The sequence below is a fragment of the Balearica regulorum genome, chromosome 24 (assembly GCF_011004875.1).
Source record: "Balearica regulorum gibbericeps isolate bBalReg1 chromosome 24, bBalReg1.pri, whole genome shotgun sequence".
Lineage (NCBI taxonomy): Eukaryota > Metazoa > Chordata > Aves > Gruiformes > Gruidae > Balearica > Balearica regulorum.
This window is the reverse complement of record NC_046207.1, coordinates 1,162,538-1,186,219: the sequence shown is the minus strand read 5'-3', so window position 1 is coordinate 1,186,219 and position 23,682 is coordinate 1,162,538. Positions and strand designations below refer to the sequence as shown.

The 23,682-nt window shown below is 51.7% G+C and overlaps 2 protein-coding genes across 3 annotated transcripts in view; one reads left to right on the top strand and one right to left on the bottom strand.

Moving 5' to 3' along the window:
• LOC142605029 (feather keratin Cos2-3-like) overlaps nucleotides 1-8,239 on the bottom strand; it is a 49,440-nt gene extending 41,201 nt beyond the window's left edge. Inside the window, exon 1 of one of the 2 annotated variants that reach the window (XR_012838813.1) lies at nucleotides 8,112-8,213. Coding sequence is in view for 1 of the 2 variants with exons in the window: in XM_075775053.1 (XP_075631168.1) it covers nucleotides 8,112-8,152 (41 nt within the window). In the remaining variant the exon portion in view is untranslated. Of the gene's footprint in view, nucleotides 1-8,111 lie in introns of both variants that reach the window. The other variant, XM_075775053.1, reaches the window with a different exon arrangement.
• Nucleotides 8,240-17,882: 9,643 nt separating this feature from the next.
• The window catches only part of LOC104638263 (M1-specific T cell receptor alpha chain-like), a 487,043-nt gene continuing 481,243 nt past the window's right edge, over nucleotides 17,883-23,682 (top strand). The window contains 2 exon segments of the mRNA XM_075775044.1: nucleotides 17,883-17,932; nucleotides 18,794-19,088. Coding sequence (XP_075631159.1) covers nucleotides 17,883-17,932; nucleotides 18,794-19,088 — 345 coding nt within the window.

Sequence of the window (23,682 nt, the reverse complement as noted above, 5' to 3'; positions counted from 1 at the left end):
CCTTAGTGATCCAGTGTCCTAGGTATTTCACCTCCTCCTCAGTAAATTGCAGTTTAGATTTGGACACTTTCAGTCCCTGGAGACTGAGGAAATTCAGTAATTTAATACTCTCAGTTCTTACAGGTTCTTGATCAATTCCTGCTAATAACAGATCATCTACATATTGAATGAGGGTTACTCCTTCTCCTGGGTGGTAATTTCTTAATATTTGCTCCAAGGCTTGGCCAAATAGATTAGGGGACTCCGTGAATCCTTGGGGAAGTACGGTCCATCTTAGCTGCTGTTTTCGATGGGTGTCTGGGTCTTCCCACTCAAAAGCAAAATAGTCCCGGCAATTTTCTTTTAATGGGCAGGCTGGTCCTGGAGTCTCGGAATCGGAGTCCGACTCCTCATAGTAGTCCCTTATAGGGGCCGTAGGATTAGGCGGTGGTAAAGGTGCTGGGGGTGGAGGAGGTGGGACATACGGCGGGGGTGTTCCTGATATCTCTTCTCCTGACCGGGTCTTTTTCTTTTTCTCTTTTGTATTAAGGGCGAATAACTTAACTCTGGTTTCACCCCCTATCCACAGTGCAGCATACTCACTTTCTTCCAAATTAAAAGGTTCTTTTGAGTTTACATAAATGTTTAAGGCTTGACAGATCCAATCCTCAAAGGCCCCATACACAGGCCAATAGAGGTTGTCTCCTCTAATCTGCTTTCCACCCCATACTTCCATACAATAGTGAATCATTTTTACTTTGTCCTTTCCCTTCCTAGAGGGAAAATTATTCCAATAAGTTATCATTAGTCCTAACGGACTGTTGGGTGGAATCTGTGGGAGCTTTACCTGGGGCTCCCCCCCCATGGGATTACGGGGCTTGCTTTTCCCGTGTCCCATCTTCCGGAGTGCCTTCGTACACACACAGATGCGCTGCCCCCTGTTCCTGGCCCAGTCCCTCGCGGGATATGGGAACCGCAGTACTTAGGGGTCCACACTCACTTCGTCCGCAATTGGACGTCTCACACAGCACACTCCGGGAAACCCAACCCCAACCGAACGGTACTCCGGCCTATACTTACGCGTCCTGCGTCTTCGTTCGGGGCTTCGTGCACAAAGATTAAGGGGTTGCCGGCTTTTCTTTTGCTTGCTGTCGAATTTAGGGTTCGTCGGTCGGGGTCCAAGTGAGTAGCTCGGAGCAGGGCCGCTTTACAGCGGGGCGCCTCCCCACTACCGGGTTTCCCCACCAGATTTCCCGATCCGAGTCACGGCACCAAATTGTTATAGGTTGTGGGCAATAAAGAGCCAAGGTCTTTGCCAATTAAGTTAATTTGATTTATTAAAGCAAGCGACAGCAAGCAAAACAGCGCTGGGCGGCCGGGGAAGTCTCTGCTCCCACCAACGGCTCGCACCTTCCCTCCCAGACCCCAGAGTTCTTATAGTCTTCTTAGTTCCGGCTGGTTGCACTCTGCGTCTCTGTGGCCTGTTGTTAGGTGGTCGTGATTTGCCCTCCTGTTACTAGGTGGTCGTGATTTGCCCTCCGGTGGTCGGGGGGGGGGCGGGCGGGGAAGGTGCTCCTCTTCCTAGCAACTGAGTCCTTGACCTAAAACTTCCATATTTGGTTATTACATTTGTTACATTTAAGCTAACTATACTGCTCAACAAAAGGCCTGCAAGCTAGGTATATTGCTGCAGTTTTGTTAGTTCTGCTTTATAAGTCCCCTTTATTTCTTCGTTTTATGAACAAACCTATATATATGTTTATTACACCAGGAATTACCAGACATGCAAGGAGTTGCAACAAGCATCAGCCCTCACATGGCAAAGGTGCATTCCAACAAACCACAAATGTTTGTCAGAGCTCTGCCAAGTTGTCTTTACCGTGGTCTGCCACCTGCTCCTCAGCCCTGGCAGGGCCAGCCCTTCATCTGGGCAAACTGCTTACCTTGCCTTGCCACAATGGTTGATTTTCTTCCTCTGACACCAACAGACACAAGGATTTACCCCAGCACACCTTTGGTTCCACCCTCCAGCCTGGGTAGCTGATTCCTTCAGGACTTAACAAAGCTGTTCCAAACAGGGCAGTACGTTGACCCAAAGGGAATGCAAATGTAGTTAAGCAGGGTGACCTCCCCAGGTGGCACGTGGCCCTGCTTGTCTTTGACTTCTCCATGTGTCTCCTAACCATGGTGGGAATAGCCTCGTCCTTGTCACTGTGGGCAGTGAGCAGCCCCTGAGTGTCCCGATGCATTTCTTCCTTGGCAGGCTTTCCTTCTTGGAGATCTGCTGCACCACCACTGTTGTCCCCAAAATGCTGGAGACTTTCCTTGCCACCAGAACTACCGTTTGTGTTTCCTCCTTTCATTTTTCCACTTCTTCCTGTGCATGACTGAGGTCCTGATCCTCTCAGCTGTGGGGTTGTTGTTGATCATTATGTCATCATATGCAGACTGCTTGGTGAAAAACACTATCATGACAAAGAAGGTCTACTTCTTCCCGGTACTGGGAGGATGTGCTGTGGGCTTTGTGGTGATCTTATCCCAGGTGGCTCTGCTGCTGCAGCCTCCTTTCTGCACAAAGAAGGTTGTTGACCATTTCTACTGTCATGCTGGGCCAGCATGAGCATGGCCTGTTTGAGACGGGTTGACTTTGGCTGGCTGTCAGATGGCCATGAAGCTGCTCTATCACTTCCCATCCTTCAACAAGGCCGGCAGAGAAAATACAACGAAAGGCTCGTGGGTCGAGACAAGGACAGGGAGATCACTCAGCAATTACCGTCATGGGCAAAACAGATTTGACTTGAGGAAATAAATTCCATTTATTGCCAGTTTAGAAGAGAGTAGGATAATGAGAAATAAGAACAAATCTAAAACCACCTTCCCCCTACACCTCCCTTCTTCCCAGGCTCAACTTCACTCCTGAATTCTCTGCCTCTTGCCCCTGAGCAGCACAGGGGAAAGGGGAATGGGCGTTGCATTCAGTTCATAACACAATTTCTCAGCCTCTCCTTCCTTGCCCCATAAACCAAATACATTCCACTCCTCACCTCTGTCAATCACATAGTTAAGAATTATCAGTAATATACACATCCCGCACATAATCTACAGTGTTCACAAACTTCACTTACATCAACAAAAGACTTCCTCACACCAAAATCAAGATAACACCATCACAGCACCAACAAAGGTGGACATTTTACAGACACTCCAGTCCTCGTCCCTTCACCACAATGACAACAGCAGAAATACTCCACAATTATTCCACTCTCTGGTCGAGGGAGGTGATTGTCCCAATCTACACTGCACTGGTGCGGCCCCACCTCCAGTACGGTGTGCAGTTTTGAGCACCTCAACATAAGAAGGACATCAAACTATTGGAGCGTGTGCAGAGGAGGGTGATGAAGATGGTGCAAGGTCTCGAGGGTGATCGGTCACTGGAACGGGTTCCCCAGGGAAGTGGTCACAGCACCAAGCCTGTCAGAGTTGAAGGAGCATCTGGATGATGCTCCTAGTCATGTGGTTTAGTTTCAGGTGGACCTACAAGGAGCAGGGTGTTGAAATTGGTGATACTTATGGGTCCCTTCCACCTTGAGATTGTCTATGATTGCATGAATCTATGACGTGACAGTACACATAAAAACACGTGTGCACACCCAGTTACAGAGGAGCACATGTGCATGCACACAGACACATATTCATCTCTGAGACTTGTCCTCACATAAGTGTTCACATGTGCTTGTGTTCACATATGCTTATATTCACTTGCACACTCACACTTGCATGGAGGTACATATCTAAGCTCATGTACAAATACAGATGTAAATGTGCTCGTCTGCACACATTTATGCCCACGCACATACACACACATGCACACTGACACCGCACATGCTTACTTGCTCATCTGCAAAAAACATGCACGTACACAAACACATGCACAGACACCCAGAGAAATGCCCTTGTTCACACACACACACAGTGGCAGACACTCACTCTCACATGTGCTTTTGCAAATGCACATGCAAGTGCAAACAGACAGGCACAAATTCACCCCCAGGCACAGACAGATGTGTATTGCACATGAGGAAGCACAGCCTCTCCCCACACACCCTGAGAACTAGGACTCCACCGGCCAGCTTCTGCCTCTGTGCCTGTGACACCTTGAGGTAAGGCCTTGAAAGCCCAGTGCTGCGAAGGTAAATGAGGCATGAGAGACAAAGTCAAAGCTAGAGACCATCCCTATTGCTGCAGCTCCAGGTGTTCACCACCTTACAAGTCCAAATAACCTCAAAGTCTGAGAAGCTCTGCCCCACCCCTGGTGATTACTGTAAGGTGGTTGTGGGGGTCTGGGAGCAGTTCTGGCTTCATCTCAGGGAGAGGTGCTGCCCTGACATGCTCAGATGGCAGCAAAGGGTTGTGTGTCTGAGGTGAGCGGATGGCCTGCAGCTGCAAATGGTGAGGCTGGGAGACCAGAGAGGAAGCTGGCCTGATGAAGTTGCCTCAAGAGAAATACCCTCTCTTCAAAAGGCAAACAAATCTGAATTAGCAGCTGGCATGAGGAGGAGATTTCAAACCGCCCGAGGCAAAGTGTCTGTCAGTTAACATGACTCATGAGAGCTCATGGAGCTGCACTGCTGAGAAGTCGGTCTCCACATGTGCTTTTAACACTGGAACTGCCTCCAGAGCCACAGGAGTGGTGGCAGGAGGGTGCGCTCGGCAGTGCATAGGCACCAGGAGGACAAACCATGTGCCCTGAGAGCCTCCCAGCAGGGCTGGCATTTTCCCAGGGCCCTCACCTGGCCTGAAAGGCTCCCATTCAGATCTCCCCCTACGCTGACCTACCTCCCTTGGAAGGAGTCCAGCTCCTAGCTGCGCTCTGCAAGTGCAGCACAGGAAGCACGGTGCCAGCCAGATGGGTTTCTTAGAAATCTTCTGGGAAATCAGCTGCAGCACTGCTAAATGAGCTGCTGCCGTTGGTAGCCTTGGGCAGCCATACTAGATGTGTACCACATGTGCAAAAAGCATGCCTGTGAGCCTGAGGGCGAGGGTCCTTATCTTGTGGCAACTTGGCCTCTCTCCAGGCAGAAGTGAGACGTGGGCAGCAGAGCTCTAGAGTTGGGGAAAGCCCTGGGAAGTGTCCTCATGCTTGCAAGCAGAGAACTAATGTCTTTGTTCCTGACACAGGCACACAAATGTGTGCTGATCCTCCTCATCCTTCTCCCTCTGTGCAGGAGGCTGCATCAATCATCCCTCCTCTGAGCAGGTTCCGGCAACCCTGCTCCTCCTTCCTCTGCCAATCAGCCTGAGGCCCTGTTTTTGCAAGGGTTTTATCCAAGTTACACTGCTGGAAGGTCCTGATATTTCAGGAGGTCCTGGCCACAGGAGCTGCCGAGATGTGTTCTGGTGATTTTTGCATTGTGTTGTCCCCTGCACAGACACCTCCACTGCTGCTCCAGATGGCATTTGGTGTAGATTCAAGGGATAGCACAGGCACTGGCTGTGTCTGGGGAACGCTCTCTGGTGACCCAGGTTCTCTCATAGAATTGTAGAATGGTTTAGGTTGGAAGAGACCTTTAAAAGTCATCTAGTTCTAGCCTCCTGCAATGAGCAGGGGTATCTTCAATGAGATCAGGTTGCTCAGAGCCATTTTTGTGGCCCTTCTCTGGACCCATTGCAACAGGTCCGTGTCTTTCCTGTGCTGAGGACTCCAGAGCTGGATGCAGTATTCCAGGTGGAGTCTCACCAGAGCAGAGTAGGGGGCCAGAATTACCTCCCTTGACCTGCTGGCCTTGCTTTTTTTGATGCGGCACCGGATATGGTTGGCTTTGTGGGCACATTGCCACCTTATGTCCAGTTTTCCATCCACCAGTACCGCCAAGTCCTTCTCAGCAGGGCTGCTCTCAATCCCTTCATCCCCCAGCCTGTGTTGATACCAGGAGTTGGCCTTGGGGTTCACATGGGCCCGATCCTCGAGCTTGTCCAGGTCCCTCGGGATGGCATCCTGTCCCTCACGTGTTTCATCCGCACCATTCAGCTTGGTGTCATCCTCAAATTTGCTGAGGGTGCACTCAGTCCCACTGCCTATGTGACTGATGAAGATATTAAACAGTACTGGTCCCCATACGGACCCCCGAGGGTCACCACTCACCACTGATCTCCATCTGGACACTGAACCATTGACCACTACCCTCTGGATGTGACCACCCGGACAATTCCTCATCCACTGAACAGTCCACTCATCAAATCCATCTCTCTCCTATTTAGAGGGAAGGATCTTGTGGGGGACTGTGTCAAGGCCTCACAGAAGTCCACACAGGTGACATCAGTAGCTCTTCCCTTGCCCAGACAATTCCTCTCTTAGCATGACAGGTTATTTCTTGTAAGGCTAAAGAAGTCCGTTTATTCTCGAAAGTGTTTCGGAGAAATTAAGCGTGTATTTCCTGAAATCCAGGAAATGTTCTCCCCCCAGGGACTGAAATTCCTTTGAGCGGGCGACTCTTCCATTAGACGTGCTGGCCAATGCCAACCCAAAGTCACAAAGGGGCAGAGATCCCAAAGACACCGTGTCACCTAAACCACTCCTCCAGACAGATGACCCAGACCCACTTGGCACTGCTTGACAGACTGCCCCCTTCACTGCACCATACTGTTACACACCAGACAGACAAGGAGTGTCTGTCCCAGACTGGGAGAAGAGCTGCAACTGCACCTTGGACTTCAGTGAGCACCACAGCACTCAGCTGAAATGAAGCTTTGAGTAGCTTTGCTGCTTGTTAGATGCTCTGTTAGTTGTCAGGGCATATCCAGCATTTGAGCTGTCAGGATGAGACTTGTAGGGATTAAGTCCAGTCACCTCCACACTCCAGGGCTCAGGAGCCCAGGACAGTCCCTCCTGGCCCAGGGACCTTCCTTCCCCAGCCAGCTGTCCTCTGGCTGCCTTCCCCTTCATTCCTGCCCTTCTGGCCCTGCAGGGCTCCTGCAGCCAGACAGGGCCTTTCAGGCTGGCTGAGCCCAGGATGGCTCCATGGAAATTCTTCCAGTCCCCTCATGGCCTTGCTGGGCCTTGATACTCTCCCTGGGGGCAGGCCTGCTTCTGGAATCCATCCCTCTCATGTCCCAGGTCCCTGAGGCGGTGGTTATTTCAGGGAGGTGATTTGCCACACTGCCGCCTTAGCTCTCACCTTCTCTCTGTCCTGCGCCTGTGCTCCATGGATGTAGAGTGCATCTCCATGCCTGCAAAGCAGGGGGGAGATGTCAGGCCAGATCCCTGCTTTTGGTGGGGAAGTACTTGTGCCGTGCACGGCTTGACGGTAGTACTGGTGCCACAGGGAAGTCCCAGCCCTGGGCAAAGACACAACCAGGCTGTGCTGTCAGAAGAAGTGCTGCCTCTGCCAGCAGGGATGCTCTCTGTGGCAAGCAAGGAGAGGGTGAGCCCAGGGTGCTGAGCCCAGCCATCCCTCTCCCGTCACGCCAACCCCGGCCCTGACTCCTCCGTGGGCCACAGCCACGGCCAGAGCCCCGCTGCCGCCGCTCTCGCCTCCCTCTGCGCCCCACAAGGGCCGAGGAGAGACCCCGAGAGACGCCATCGCAGGGCTCAGCCCCGGGGCGGAGCAGGTGGAGGCGGAGGGGAGAGGAGGCGGTGGAGAGGAGGTGCCGCGGGCGGAGCAGAGAACCGGGGCTGGCGGGGGGCAGCGAGGCGCGGGCGGCGGAGCGGCGGGATGCGGCGGTGCCAGGGCGCAGGGCTGGCGGGGCTGGCCGCGGTGCTCCTGGGTGCGTGGGGCTGGCGGTGGTGGCGGGGGACCGGGCCGGTGCTGAGTTTGGGGTGTTCCCCGCAGGTCCCTGGAGGCTGCCGTCCCCTTCCGGCTTCTTCACGGACCTCGGCTACAGAACCATGCTCCCATCCATCTCTCCCTCTGCTACCATCCCACATTCCCTCACAAAACTCAACGCTCTGTTCTTTGTCGAACTCTCCCTGTTTTCTACTTTCCCGCCGTGCCTTTCCATATAAATCACGCAGTCATTCCTTCCCACTTGCTACTTTCTTTCTTTCCTTTATCCCCCTTTTCTCTTCAGTGACTCCCCTCTTCCACCTATGATTCATACATTCCTTTATCCACCAACTATTAATGGGCACTTACTGCACATGTGGATATCCTCTGAAAACCCTTCTCCTCATCATCTCTGTATGGTCCTGGCTGCTTTTGCCAGATTTCCTCTGGGAAACAGCTGACAGGGATGGGCAGAAAGCAGGTTTTCACGGTTTTTTTCTTCTTTTTGTCCTCTGCAGTGACTGTGGGCAGAGCCCAGGTGCAGCAGGAGCCATCGGCAGAGACCATCGAGGGCACCGGCATCAACATCACTTGCTCACACCCCAACCTTCAGGCTGACAGTTTTCAGTGGTACCGTCGGCTTTCAGACCAGGCACCGCAACACATAGTAACAGGATTCACGGGAGATAAACCAGTGCAGGACCCGCCGGGGCGGCTGTGGATGGCGGCAGACCGCCGGTCCAGCGCCCTGTGGCTCGCCCAGCCCCGGCGCGGGGACGCGGCGGTGTATTACTGCACCGTGGGAGACACGGGGAGAGGAGCCGGGGCTGCGGCCGGGCACGAACCACGAACCACGAACCAGGAAGGGCGGCGGGCGGGGCCGGGCGTGTGTGTCGGGGGCGGGGGGACAGCCCCGGCCGGGCCCGCCAGGGGGCGTTGCCGCTCCGCTCGCCGGGCCCGCCGAGGCCCCGCAGACCCCGCAGCCCCGTCCGGGACGTGTCCCCGACCCGCAGAAACCTTCTCGCGCCCCTCACCCCATGCTCACCCCCGCCCTCTCACCGGGGCGCAGACAGAAATCCCCCGGCACAGTGCCGGTAGCGGCAGCGGGGCAGGAATCACAGCCGGAGCGGTGGCGGTGTCCGGCGGTGTCCGGGAAGGAGCGATTGCAGCCGCCGGCCCCGCTGGCTCCCGGAGAGGAGCAGCGCCTTTCTGCTGTGCACAGGGAGGCAGGCAGCAGAGATCCTCCTGCCCACGGGCAGCTGGACAGCCCTCGGTCCTGCCGCAGGCACCAAATGGACATTGCTGCTGCTCAACGGGCAGCGCCTGGGCATCCCTTTCATCCCACTGACATTGCCAGGCCCTGGTCGAACAGAAAGACCCAGCTGAACCACTGCCAATACAAGGCCTTGCTTTGAAACCTCAACCAGAAATGGTTTCTTGGGAACTCTGTAAATCAGCTCAGAGACACAGTTACAAACTGATTCCTCCAGCTCCACAGTCCACTTCCCGATTGCTCCTGTGGGTGTCGGAGAGGCATCCTTTCGAGCTGGTAGTTCTACCTCACAACCAACGCGAGAAAGCGATACTGATTCTCACAGACACCTACAAGGGCATCCCACAGTGGCTAGTGGTCAGGACAGAGAGCTTGTTGCACAGGATTCCCCTTTACCTCCAACTGAGAGCCTTTGGCGTTGAAGTGAAGTCCAGGAGATTGGAGAGAAGCTTGAGCTGGGCAGTTGTTGAATGGCACATCGGAGACTCAAGGTCCAACCTCAGCAGTGAGCCACAAAGAGATTTGCTAAGTTGCCCTATGGGGCTGAAGGTCTGAGGTGAGTGAGAACTGGAAAGAGGCCCCTGATCATGGGGTCCTGGGCCCCTCCAGTCCCCGCTGTGGCCTGTGTGGCTGTAGGAGCTGGCACAACTGTGAAAGTCCGTGTTCACAGGCTTCCGAGGCAGACAGGAAAGGTTCAGCCCTCTTCCCTGCTTCAGCTGGGCACTGGTGTGGCAGCTGTCGCTGTATTACAAGGGAACTCCTTTGCAGTCACTGGAGAGCAGAGGGCAGTCCACTGTCCTGCTGCCATGGTCTCGACAAACAACAGGATGCTGAAGGCCTTGTGGGAGCAGGGTTGTGAATGGGGGGCTGCTATGCTGATCAGCTGCTTCCTGCAGTCCCTGCCAAGCGTGTGAGCAAAGGTCCCTGGGCGAGCAGTGGCAGAGGAGCCCTGCTCCAGGCAGCAGGCAGCAGAAGACATTAAAATCAAGTGGCCCTTTTGCTTGCCTGAGTATTGGGGTTCTGGGGCCCAGGGTGGGACAAGCGGCTGGAGGTTGTGGGTAATGTGGGTAGGCGAAGGGACACAGAGGGACTGCCTGTACAACAGAGAGCTGTGTTGCAGAGTCTTCTTCCTGCCAGAGGGAGGGAGTGTGTCTGTCCCTGTGCGGCTGTTTTCTGCAGCAGGTGCTCTTTACAGTTGTGTTTCTCTTCAGGTGCCTCCTCTATGGCCAGAGGTGAAGGGAAAGAGTGTGCAACACCTGGGCCCAGGCACTTCATTGTGTGCCTGGTCCTTTCTCCATCCAGACACTCCCAGGGACAGGGTGGACATGGGTGGGTGCAGGGGTGCCTTCTCCATCTCCTGCAGGGCTGGGTGCAAGCCTGTGCAGCTGGCTAGGTGGCTGATGTCAGGAGAAGGTTGTGAGGGATGCCTGTCCTTTTGATGGATGTGTCACACTGAAACCATGAGTCTGTAATCTCTCTAGAGGGCTTTGAATCAAAAAGAATTCACTCAGTAGCCAATGTGATTATTAAGCAGCTATGCTTTATTGCGGCGCTGGGAGCCGCACTGGGATATTTCCACAAAAATGCATCTCAACGACAAACAAATTGCACGTGATTTATATTACAAAAGAGTTACATATTCCTTAGGTTTCTGATAAATTTAATAGATATTAATTATTATTCCAGGAACTCATGAATATATGCTAATGTCCTGATACGCCTGCACAGTTTCTTTCTCAGGTGGTCGTCAGGGGTCGTCCTCCTCAAATCTTCCTCTTTCTCCTCTTCTTCAGTGTACACAGTTGGGTGACCTCTTCTTCATGATCTCCGTTTTGCAAGCTCAGCAACCTTGTCATCCGTCCTGCCCAGATGGTCCCAGGCTTGTTGGCATATCGGGCCCCCTTTATCAGGATGCCTCAAACTTTGTGTCTTTTTTCTAGTTCATACCCAAGGACTGTTCCCTAATTTACGGCTTCTCTTATCCTGTTTCTACATTTTAACTATTTTACTAATTGTTTTCTTTCATACTGGAACATGAGACAGGTGAAGCCTGAGTTTGTGGGGCCTGACTCAAGTGTTGCCCAGTTATATATTCTGTTTTAAAATTGTTCTATGCTAATTAGTTTCCCTTATTCAGCTTTGCCAAGACAGGTCCATGGTAGAGTTTGGGGGAGAAACCCAAAGGGGCCTGCCTGGAGCAGCAGGGAGAGAGTTTTGCTCCACCCTCTGGGCTGTGGTTTGGAGGCCTCTTTGATCTGGCAGAGGCAGCAGAAGACGTGAAGTTGCAAGCATCAGGTCCCTCGTGCTGGCAGGTCCTTGGGCACCCCACTAAGGGAGAGCGTGACATGGTCCTCATTTTCCTGGCAGCCCTGGTGGAACTGGCAGACTTTGGTGAGATGTGACTTTCAGGCTGGGGAGAATGAGGCAGCTGGTGGCGGTTTGTGCAGCTGGTGGTGAAAGCAGGCAGACGTGAGTCCTGACTCCCCAGGGAAACTGGGAGTGTTTCTGTAGGGAGAGCAGGGGTTGCAGACGGGTACAGCAAATAATCTGGGACATGTCAGGAGGAACGGGCATAAGGGGAGGAATATGACCTCACTTTACATTTGCAGGTACTGAGCATTCCTGAATGTGCTGCTAATACATAGGTAGCCTGAAGGAAGGAAAGCTGCCAGGGAACGGAGCAATGAGGCATCTAGGAGCTTCTCTCCTCGATGTATTGCAGGCAATGCTACCAATCTCTGTAGGGGTGGTCGTAAACCTTGGGGGACAAACGGTGAAGGCTAACTCGATGCAAGAGGAGCTGAAATGCCATACAAGGACAACAGGGCAAGGTCAGAGGACGGGTTGTGCCATACGGAGGAACTGTTCTAGCAAGAAGATATGGTCAGAGGTGGGAGAGGAGCAGCTGACGTCTTCTACTGCTGGAGGAGAGACGAGCAGTTAACATAGCTCAGAGACAGATATGGAGAGAATCAGTGGACTGAAAGACCAGCATGAAAAGCAGGGAGATGGGGGTGGGGGGGTGAGAAGTGGCAAGAACTTGTGGAAGAAGTGTGCAGGGACAAACAGGTCAGCGTTTCAGAGGCTTCAGAGAAAGGCGAGATGGGAAGCGGGGACAGTTAGCAAGCTGATGAAGTGATAGACAGACACAGACACAGGCAAGCAAAGCTGAAAGCTCTTTCTGGCTTTACAGGTCATGCCCAAAAGGACTCTGTGCTCCAGTTCCCAGCAGAAATGACCATCCAGGTGGGACACAATGCAACTCTGCACTGCAATTTCTCCACCAGCGATCCCAATCCATACATGTTTTGGTACCAGCAGTGCCACACTCAGTCCCCTCAGATGCTGCTGCGGGTGGACAAATGGAAACCTCAAGTGGATTCAGGGAGGTTCTCCTCTACACTGTCTGTGGAGACCTCCCAGGTGTTTCTGCATGTGCGGGATGCCAAGCTCCAGAATGGCACTGCCTATTTCTGTGCACTGAACCCACAGCGGTGCCCACAGTATGCAGCACTGCACAGAAATGTGGGGCATGCTCTGAGGGGCGCTTCCCTCCCTGTCACTGCTTGCATATAGCTCTGAGTTCAGCCTGCCCAGCAGGGATCACACTATTTTTCGTGTCTCTTCTCCTTCTCAGGGGAATCACCAGTGCTGGAGGGAGCCCCTATGTTCCTGAGTCCATGCCAGTTTCTCTGTCCAACAGCTGGTACCCACATCTCTCTGATCTTGTTTCCTCCCACAGGCAACAGGAATGGTTCTAGGGACGTATTCTCAGGCAATCCCACCCCAGCACTGCATGTGGAAGCTCATCTGGAGGGTGCTGACTTTCCAGCTTGATCTCGCCCTCTGAGTTGGAATCTGTTGCTCCTGAAGCATCATCCAGGCCACCTGAGAAGCCCAACGGTACTTAGTTGTTGTCCTACTGCTGTTCCAGGATGGCCTGCCTCTCCCAAGTGACGTGGGTCTGCTCTGCCAGCCCTGGTGGAGGCTTTGCATGCCCCCATTTATCTCAGGGGACTCTAGGCAGCATTGATGGAGTGTGGACAGCAGCTCTCAGGGGCCTGCACTCCACTGTGTCTCGGGTCCCTTGAACATTTCATGTCCTGCTTGTGGTTGATCTCCAGGGCTGCAGAGGGCTTCAAACACCACAGACACGTTTCTTCCTGCAAACCAACATCATCCCTAAGGAGGATTGAAAAGCAGTGATGGCTACCTGGGGACAGATCCAGGCTCAGGTAAAATGCTGTCAGCCTGTGTAGGAATGGCCCAACTCATGAGGGGAAGGCTGGGTCAGTGCAAGGAGCATTGAAATTCCTTTCTGCCTGTACAGGTGACGTGCAGAAGGACTCTATGCTCCAATTCCCTCCAGAAAGGACCATCCAGGCAGGACACAACACAACGCTGCACTGCAATTTCTCCACCACCGATCCCATTCCCTACATCTACTGGTACCAGCAGGTCCCAAACCAGCCCCCTCAGGTGCTGCTGTGGCTGAGCAAGTACAAAGCTTGTGTGCATTCAGGGAGGTTCTCCTCTGTGGTGTCTGCAGAGGACTCCCAGGTTTTTCTGCGTGTGCAGGATGCAGAGCTCCAGGACAGTGCTCTCTGTCTCTGTGTGCGGAGCCCACACTCATGCCCCTCAGTGTGCAGCACTGCCCAAGAAGGGGAGAGTGTACCCCGGGGAGCAATTTTCTCCCCACGACTCCTTGCATGGAGATCTAAGCTCATCCTGCCCAGCACCCGCACACTGGTGCTGTGGTGAGGCTGGGTCTCTGCCTCCCCACCCTGTGCAGCAGGGAGAAAATCTGAGCATATTCCAATGAATCTCAGAATTGCTTATGTTGGTAGGCACCTTTTGAGACCGTGCAGTCCATGTTCAAGCCATGTCACGTAGAGCAGGGTTCCCCAGGACCATGTTCGGTCAGGTTTGTAAACTGGTGGCCACTGCCTCTTCTCCTGTCAGGTGGCACTACTGAGAAGACTCTCCTCTTCATTCCCTCCCATCACTTTTGCCAAGATCCCCCACAAGCTTTCTCTTCCCCATGCTGAACACTGCCAGATCTCTCAGACTTTCCTCACAGGAATGACGCTTCAGTCCCTGCACCTTTTCACTGGGCATACTCTGACATCTTTCTTGTATTGGGGAGCCCAGAACTGGACCGAGCACTCCAGAGGTGGCCTCACCAGCACTACGTAGAGAGGAAGGGTCAGGTCCCTTGTCCTGCTCGCCAGGCTCTTCCTACTGCAGCCCAGGATGCTGTTGGCCTTCCTTTCCCCCAGGGTGCATTGCCACAGCAGACTCAGAAACAACACTGATCTGCTGAAACTGAGCAGAACACAGCAGTGAGTATTCAGGAGAAATATCCCAGCTGCTTGTCCAGCTCTAACTCTTCCCTCAGTGTCCACCAATGACCACTGCTGGAGAAAGAGGCTCTTGGTAGGAGACGTGACTGCTCCGGTGGCCTTCCCTCCTAGGCAAAGAAGTCCAAGGAAGGAAAATGTCCTCCTAGCTGGGCATCTGGGGATCGATGAAAGCCTCACCTTGTGAGCAAGACCCGTCCATCAGGCATTGAACAAGATTCCCTGTTCAACTGCTTGAGATGTCCCCCTGCCATTCATGTATCTTCTCCAGCTCTGGGGACTCACAAGTGCTTTTCGGGGGGGAGAACCTGAGTCCCTCTGGGTTCTCTGCCCAGCGGAAAGCCGTTGATGTCTGCAGTTCTGCAATCTAGTTTGTCCGTGTGTGCATGCTTCTCTTGTGATGCTGAGTCTGTTTTTGGAAAGCAAAGAGCTGACCCTGGAAAGCATCTGTGCTGGAAGCTGACAAAAACAGTGGTGTTAGCAGGCCAAGATGTTCTTAGCAATGGAGTGATGTCAGCTCAGTAGGCCATGGTATCAGGTGTTTGCAGTGAGGCCTTCTGAGGTGACAAAGAAAGCTGAGTCTCTGCCCCTGGAGAAAAAAATCTCTGTGAAGTACTGGGAGGTGGATGAGAAGCCCCATTCTCACCTGGATGGGGTAAGAATGATGAGATTTGGACCCCACCTGGGGCTTCCCCCCAGAGCCTTGCCTCCAGAAACCCACTTTTCTCTGGGCTCAGGAGCCTTTCAGTGTCTGGAGGAACTCACACACCTGAGCAAGTTCAGCAGAGGACACTGTCAGGGCATGTGGAAGGTGAGAGTGACTGGTTCTCTAAGGTGGTAAGATCAGGTCCCTTTCCCTTTCACAGGGAAGAGGAACTAAAAGGAACAGTGACAAACAAAGCACACAAGGACACCAATCTCTGAGTAAGTGATAAGGGAGCCAAGGAGGGAGATCAGAGCTCTTCAGCCTCTACTTGATGGGCCATTAGGAAACTGCGGGTGTGGCTTTGAAGTGGGTCAGGCTGAGCTTGGGAAGTGACAAGAAGGGACAGGAGGAACAGGAGGATTATGGATGTTTGAGGGGGTCCTGCGGGACTAGGCAACTCTTATTAAGCAATGTTTAGGGGAAAGGTCAAAGGTGGGGCCATGGAGGGGACTGGGGAGGAGCACTGGGAGGCAAGAGAAAGGATAAAAGGAGGTACCTGCACCCAAGCAGGGGCTGGTCAGTGCACTTGTTGGGAGGAGCCCTGTGCCTCTTCACCGCAATCCCTCCCCCAGCCGCCTTATTAAATCCTTTCTGAACCATCCTTCTGTGCAACATCACTCCTTTTGCCACTTGTGAGTGCCAGTAAACAGAGAGAGTGGTGTGAAAGAGAGATCTGGGTGCCAGTAACTGGGCAAACCACCAATGGCCATGGGGGTTGTAGACCTGAGTGCCAACACCTGAGCAGACCAGGATGTGTGCAGCAAGGTCTCAGTGCCAGCAGCTGGAGAAGAGGCCTCTGGTCACAGAACCTGTCAGTGTCTGTGCCAGCAGCTGAAGCGACTGGGGTGTAAGCCAGGTGTGAATGCCGGCAACTGGAGAGGGAAGAGCATGTTACACGGGTAATATATCTCACTGTCAGCAACTGGAGGGACCGCATTGCACGTGTAAGGACCAGTGACTTGGAGGGACCTCAGTGTGTTTCTCATTTCTCTTAGTGAATTTAACCCAATGTGCATGGGTGCATATGTGGAATTTGCTAGCATACTTCAAGCTGGTGTAGGCAGTGAGTGGGAGGAAAAGCTGCATCTAAAGCCTGAGCCAGAGGTCAGTAAGGGAGCCCACGGCCAGCACATGGATATTAGACAGGCTGATCTTACCAAGCCATGGTAATGTTTGAGGGATCCAAGAGTGTGGGGGAATTGTGAGAGGAATGGGTGATTTCATGCATCTCTTTGCTAGTGAACATCAGGCTGGCCTTGCCAGAGAGAAGGAAGACACTCAGGTGCTGGGTAAGAGGACACAGGCTGCAGGCTGGGCTATGAGATGTGCTGAGGGCCCATGTAGATATTTGAAGGATATACAACATGGGTGTGCTTGTGACTCCAGAGGGTGTGTTTTCACTAGGGACCCATGTGTCACAGACATACTGGAGACAGTCACGTGAAGGGCCTCTCTGGATGATGAAGAGACTGGAGCACATCTCATATGGAGAAAGGTTGAGAGAGTTGGGACTCTTCAGCACAGAGAAGAGAAAAGAAGTCGCAGGGCAGCTCTTTTCAATGGGTACAAATATCTGAAGGGAAGATGTGAAGAAGGCAGAGCCAAACTCCAGGGATGTGGCCCTGGCATTAGTGAGGATGGTGCAGTTTGAGGACTGTGGCTCAGTTTCTCCTCTCAGTAGAAATGCCCAAGTCCTCATCTTCCTCTATATGTCTTACGTCTGCTGTGAAGTCTAAGGCGGCAGATCCCTCTCAGGAGTCCTTTGGAAGGTAAGCTTCAGATTTGCTTTTCCACCTGGGAAAGGCTGTGTCAGCCTTGGGACCCTCCACACCTCTAGGAACCTTCCTTTAAATCATGAGGAGGTCCAGCATGTCTGTGAGAACAGGAGGTGAGGATTCCACTGCGAGCAGGCCAGGAACAACCTCTTCACATGATGAGACTCCCAGGGCTCCCGAGGCCTCTCATTGTGGAAATGTTCAGAATGTCATTGGCTGAGGGAGCCACAGGTGTTGGTGCTGGAGCAAGGAGAAACCCAGAAGGAGCATTCAAGCACAGGAAGAACAGATCACTTCTCTGCTGCTACATTTTTCCCCCAGCAGAGTCGTTTCCAGCAGCTCTGTTATCTGGGGCTGGGAGGTGGTCTTCTGACACTCTCTCAACTCAACAAACAGGCTGTCCTGGTTTCAGCTGAGAGGATTGATTTTCTTCATAGTAGCTAGTGTGGAGATATGTTTTAGATTTGTGCTGGAGACAGCATTGATAATATAGAGATGTTTTTGTTCTATGGACTTATTCTTGAGCAGTGTTTACATGGGGCCAAGGCCTTTTCTGCTTCTTGCACTGCCCTGCCACCAGGATGGCTGGGGGTGCACAAGAAGTTGGGAGGAGACACAGACAGGACAAGTGACCCAAACTGACCAAAGGGATATTCCATACTATATGACGTCATGGTCAGTTTATAAGGAGCTTGGGGGAAGAGAGGGTGGGGGGGCGGCGGTGTTCGGAGCGATGGTGTTTGTCTTCCCAAGTAACCGTTACGCATGACAGAGCCCTGCTTTCCTGGGGATGGCTGAACACCTGCCTGCCCATGGGAAGTGGTGAATGAATTCCTTGTTTTGCTTTGCTTGTGCACGCGGCTTTTGCTTTACCTATTAAACTATCTTTATCTCAACCCACGAGTTTTCTCACTTTAACTTTTCCAATTCTCTCCCCCATCCCAATGGCAGGGAGTGAACGAGCGGCTGCATGGTGCTCAGCTGCTGGCTGGGGTAAGACCACGACACAGGCAGGCTGATCTTGGTATGCACCTCGGCTATCCCATCCTCACGGCCTTCCTGGGCCAACTGCTGGATAATTCCTGGCTTTCTATAAATGCATATTTCTCCTTCTCCCAAGGAAACCCTTGCCAGCCTTATCAGGATCATGCAGAGAACTGCTCTTGAATAGCAGGAAAATGCTGGGAAATGCAACCTCACACTTGTGGTTTTGCACCAGTTCTCTCAAGATGCTCTTACTATTGGAAACAAACTTGGAAGAGAGAGGAGGTACTTCAGACCACTTCTCCACCTTTTCTCTCCCCTTCAATCCACCTCTCTCTGCCTCTCTCTTCTGATCCACCTGCTGTCACCAGAGGAGATCTCAGCTCTCTCCACAGTCCCACATTTCTCCCTTTCCAATGCAAGTGAGCAAATCCCATCAGAGCTATCCCAGGGACTTTTAAGCTCTCATCCCATTGACATTAACAGGGTGTCCCACTCTGCCTCCTGGCTGGCACATACCTGACATGGCTTCCAGTTTTCTCCTGCTTGGCAACACAGCCAGGGATCCCTCTTTCCAACATTCACCTCAGCTGTGTGTTGACTCAGGGAGCTGGGAGCCTTCAGAGATGACAGGGATGGGGAAGCAGGATGAATCTTTTTGTTATACCTCTGCAGGTCCCTCAATGTGTGTGAGGGCTGCTGGTCCCAGGCCACTGTTACAGGCTGTTCCCTGGTCCTCTGGGCAGTAGGAGCAAGAGTAGGGAGGAGGAACAGGGACACAGCACAGGTCTCCCTCAGGGTCCATGCTGGGCTGACAGCTCTGAGCTCTTGCCCAAAACTACTGTCCAGCTGGCTGTCCCCAGGCCCCAGGATTTTTCTTCAGGGCAAAGGACAGAGAGCATTCTCCACCAGGGGTTTGCATTCTCTCCTGGCTTGCTTCACTTTCTTCCAGGCACCATGGGGCAGACCACTGTCACCCAGTAAGAAGGACAAGTCATGGTGAAGCAGAAAGACACTTTCCAGACCATCTGCACCTACCAAACCTCCATCTTTTATGCCTTGTTTTGGTACAAGCAGAAGAAAGACCAGACCCCACAGCTAGTCTCATATCACACAGCAGCTGGCCCCAAGCACAGCAGCTGTCTGACCACGTTGCTGAACACCACGGGGAAATACAGCCTCCTGCACCTGGAGGAAGTTGAGGGTTCTGACAGTGCCTTGTACCTCTGTGCTGTGCAAGACACCCTGGTGCAGGGAGCGTCCTTGGCTGTGCAACAACCCAAGGGAGGGAGGGGATGTGTCTGTGCAAGGCTGAGCTTGAGGGAAGGGGCCCTCAGCTCTCCCCTGGCAGTGCTGCTTCCCCTGTGCCCCCAGGGATCTGCAGAACAAGATCCTGTGATGTAATATTTAGTGTTCATTCCAGACAACAATTTATGCAGACATGATCTTAACTATTCCCATACCACACTAATTGAAGGTGCAGTCTTCTTATTGCCAATGCATGGGAAGCTCCACTGTCTGCTGCAAGCAGCACACACATGAGCCGTTGTATTTACATAATAGCAATTTGTTCATCTAGACCACTATTAAGAACCACAGGCACATCCATCCTCCCCAACAGTACCTGGGTTTGTCTTGTCTCGAGACAGAGACACCTTAAAACTGGTTCCATTTTGTTATTTCCCTCTTGAACTTCAGCCATGAATGTTGATGTAAGGAGATGCTGTACCTTTTCCTTCTCCTATCTATTGGTATGACAATAAACCAAAACACGTGCAGGCAAAGAAAAGCTCCACCCAGGCAGCTCCCAACACAGGGTATCCATGGGTCCTTATTCCCCTGTGGTCTCTGGGGGAGACAGCAAAGGCTCAGCCTTGTTTCAATAAGTGTCTCATCTACCCCACTGGATCATTGCCCCAGTGAATCTCTGGGGACATTGAATATTCTTGTGGGTGCTGGTCATTTCCTCCTGCTCGTCTCATATTATGAACTGGCACATCTGGTAGCAAGTGTCCTGTGTCTACTCAGTCAGGAATGAAGTGCACTACTCTCCTCCCCTAATGGATTTTTCTGTCCTTTTTTGCCTGGGCACACAGGTGACTTCTCAAGGGAAATATCTCCATGAACAGCAGCTGCCGCAGAAACTCACCACACCAGGACAGGCACTGTCCCTCACTCTGCTGGGTGGGGGGGATGTTCTACTTTACAGACAGCCCTCTCCAACCTCCATGTAGTCACATGCATGACCTCCCAATGCCTGTACTAGCCTGGGCCCAAGACCTTGTCCCCTGGGCAAGCGCAAAGTCTACCCTAGCACAACAGCACAGTTCAGAGAAAGGCTGCATTGCTGTTGACCAGCAGGATCAAACGTTACACCAACTTTGAAAAGCGTTAAGGCTGTCCAAAGCAGCTGTAACATTGTGAGCCCTTGATGTGTAACCAGCATCATCCCATTGGGAGCTGCACGCCCCAGTCCCCAAGAAGGAAAGGCCAGGCAGCTGGTGACCTGAGCCCATAGCAGGAGTTCGTGATTTTTTTAAATTTCAGGTGCAACTGGATATGCTAGACCAAGAAACCAAGAGCAGGGATGAAGGAATGAGGATGACCTCAGACCAGGTCAGGCAGTGCCCACTCTAGCAGGGTGCAAGGATGTAGGTGCTAATGGGTGACTTTTACCACCTCAGTGTCTGCTGCAGAAAGAAACTGGCTGGCCACATGCAAACCAGGACATGTCTGGAGCATATGGAAAGCAAATTTTTGATGCAGGCAATCCATGAACATACTAGGGGAGAGGCTTTGTTGGACCTGCTACTCACAAGTGAAGAAGAGCTCTTGGATGATGTAAAATTCAAGGGCAGCCTTGCCTGCAGTGACTAGGAGGCTGTGAGGCTTAAGATCTTCAGAGGACCGATCAAGAGAAACAGGATGACTACAGTCTCGGACTTGAGAAGAGCACACCTTGGTCTCATCAGGGTCCTACCTGCTTGCCAGGATGCTGTGGGAAACTGTTCTGGGGTGCAGAGGGTCCAAGGAGAGCTGTCTAACCTTCAAGGGCAGGCTCCTCACAGCACAAGGATGGTCCTCTGCAATGTGGAGGAAAAAGTACAATTGGAGTGGAAACTAGCAAGGGAGGTAAAGGGAATCAAGAAAGGTATCTCTGAGACTATTGGCAGCAAAAGGAAGGCAAAGTAGATGAGGGCTTATTGCTTAGTGAGGAAGGGGACCTGGTGACAAATGATAGGGAAAAGGCTGATGTACTTGAGGCCTATTTCTCCTCAGTTTTTACTGGTATGGCTTCTTCTTAGGCATACCACATGCCTGAATCTCCTCACAGATGCTCTGGGAATGAAGCAGCACCCACAGTAAAAGAAGAAAGAACTAAGAGCTCTTAGGTGCTGCAACCATTTGGTACTTGGCATAGTTTCTCCTCCCCTTTTTCTGGGCCACATACCTGAGCAGCAGACCAGAGCATCAAGGCACCCCCTTAATGAGTCTGGTTCTTGCTTCCTTGGTAAAGGTAACTGGTACATCTGTGCTTGAACTGTGACATTCTTGTTGCTCCATTACTTGGGAACAATAGTGATAATGATCACCTCCTGACAACCTGCTACAGCTCTACATGAGCCATGGCTCAAAAGGGGAAGATGCCAGAAAAGTTCTGAGTCTCCGCAACTAGTGGAAAGTACCAGAATATTTCATCATTCGAGCTGGGCTGGAGTGGAAAAGTATCTGACAAAAGTCAGTTATCTCAGACCTTATAAATAGTGATTCTAAGTGAGACCCTTTAGAGCTTTCCTGGATTGCAGCAGGCTATGACCAGTATTCCCCCTGAACTGAGACTCCTCTCAGGCACAAACTTCGCAAGAATCATCTGCCAGGGTGAAGCCAGCCTTCTCGAGTCTCAGCTATCTCCCGTTGAGGAATGCCAATGCATTGTGAGTATTTACTCTAAACTTGAAGAGGGAAATCTTAACTACAATCTAACTCCCTTCATCCACCTCTCTACTTATATACGTGTTTAAATACAGACATTTGCCTTTATGAGTGAAGGTGACATATATCGCTGGGCCCAAATATTTCTGTTTGTCTGTCTTATGCTTTGTGTGTGTGTGTGTGTACCGATCTATACACTTTGATTTAAGATACCTTATAGTAATTTAGTGTGAAACTTGTCATCTTTGAATCTGTAATTAAGCTACTGTTTTGATCATAATATATTTTACTGAACTACTTGTAAATCTTTAAAATTAGTCAATCATTAGGCACTGCTAAAATTTAATTTACCTCATACTATTAATAAATTTTGAATTGACTAAATTGTAACTGTGTCTAACACCTTTCATCCGCAACAGAAGTTTTTACTACCATTTGAACATACACAAGTTCATGAGATCACATGGGATGCATCCAAGGGTGTTCAGAGAGCTGACTAGACATTCTGTACTCAGCCTCTGGAAGGAAGATAGAGCAAATAGTCTCAGAAGCCTATTCTAAACTCATGGAAGGCAAGAAGGGGGTTGGGAGCAGCTGAGATGGGTTTACTGAGGGCAAATCATGCCTCCTCAACCTCATTGCTTTCTATGAGGAGGTGACTGGCACTGTGGGGAAGGGGAGGGGCACTGGCTGTGGTGTACCTTGACTTTAGCAAGACATTTGACATACCTACCCTCATGGGGGCACACACATACACAATAACACCCACTCAGAGGCAGGTATACACACTCACAGGCATGCACACACACACTGATATGTGTGCACACATGATCTCACACACATGGGCACAGCCACACACATGAGCTTGCACACACCCCAAAGAGCAACTCCTACGTGTGCTCTTATGAAGAGGTGTGCGCACACATGTTTTCAAAGGATCCCATGTGCAGACACAGGCACAGCCAAACCCCATACCAACATGTACACACAGATACTCAAATACAGACACTTACACATATGCATGCTCCTGCACACATGTATTTGCATACAAATATACATAGATGCTTGTGTACAGAGATGTACACACATAAAAGCACATCTCCACACACACCTATACCCACACACTTGCATATACACAGACCAATGTCACTCCCATCCATTCTTGCCTGCATGAAGGCACGCGCATGTGCTAAAACATTCATAAACAGAGGTGACCGAACACACTCGCACACAATGTTTGTGTACACTCATGCTTGCATTACAATTGAAGAAACTCCTCCAGACTTAGACGTTCCCAGCTGCCCTTAGTGGTGTATTCACATGGCAGCAGACAGTAGTGTGCCCAGGAAAAGCCAGAAAACCCACAGCCTGGAAACATTGAGGCTGGGACACCAAAAAGGACAGTGACCGGTCCCAATAAGAAGGGCACTCAGACTCTTCAAAGCATTCCTTCAAATGCCATTTAATAGCACTAAGAATAGAAAGAAAGAGGTAACCTTACATCACTACAGATGCTGTGAACCCTGAGCTGCTCTACGTATGTCAGCTGTTCTCACAGAATGAGAGAATCACAGAAGAGTTGAGGTTGGAAGGCACCTCTGGAGGTCATCTGGTCAAAGCCCTCTGCTCAAGCAGGGCCACCTAGACCCAGCTGCCCAGGACCGTGTCTAGGCGGTTTTTGAATATCTCTAAAGAAGGACACTTGGCAACCTCCCTGGGCAACCCGTGACAGTGCTCAGTCACTGACACAATACAATGGGTTGTCCCCTTGCCAGGGACAGGACACTGTGCAGATCCCACCCACAGAAGGGTTACCCCATTGTGGTCAGTTGTGCTTTTAGAGCATTTTCTCAATCGGAAACACCTCTAGTCACCATTTCTACTGTCAAACACTACAACCTTGCCAGTT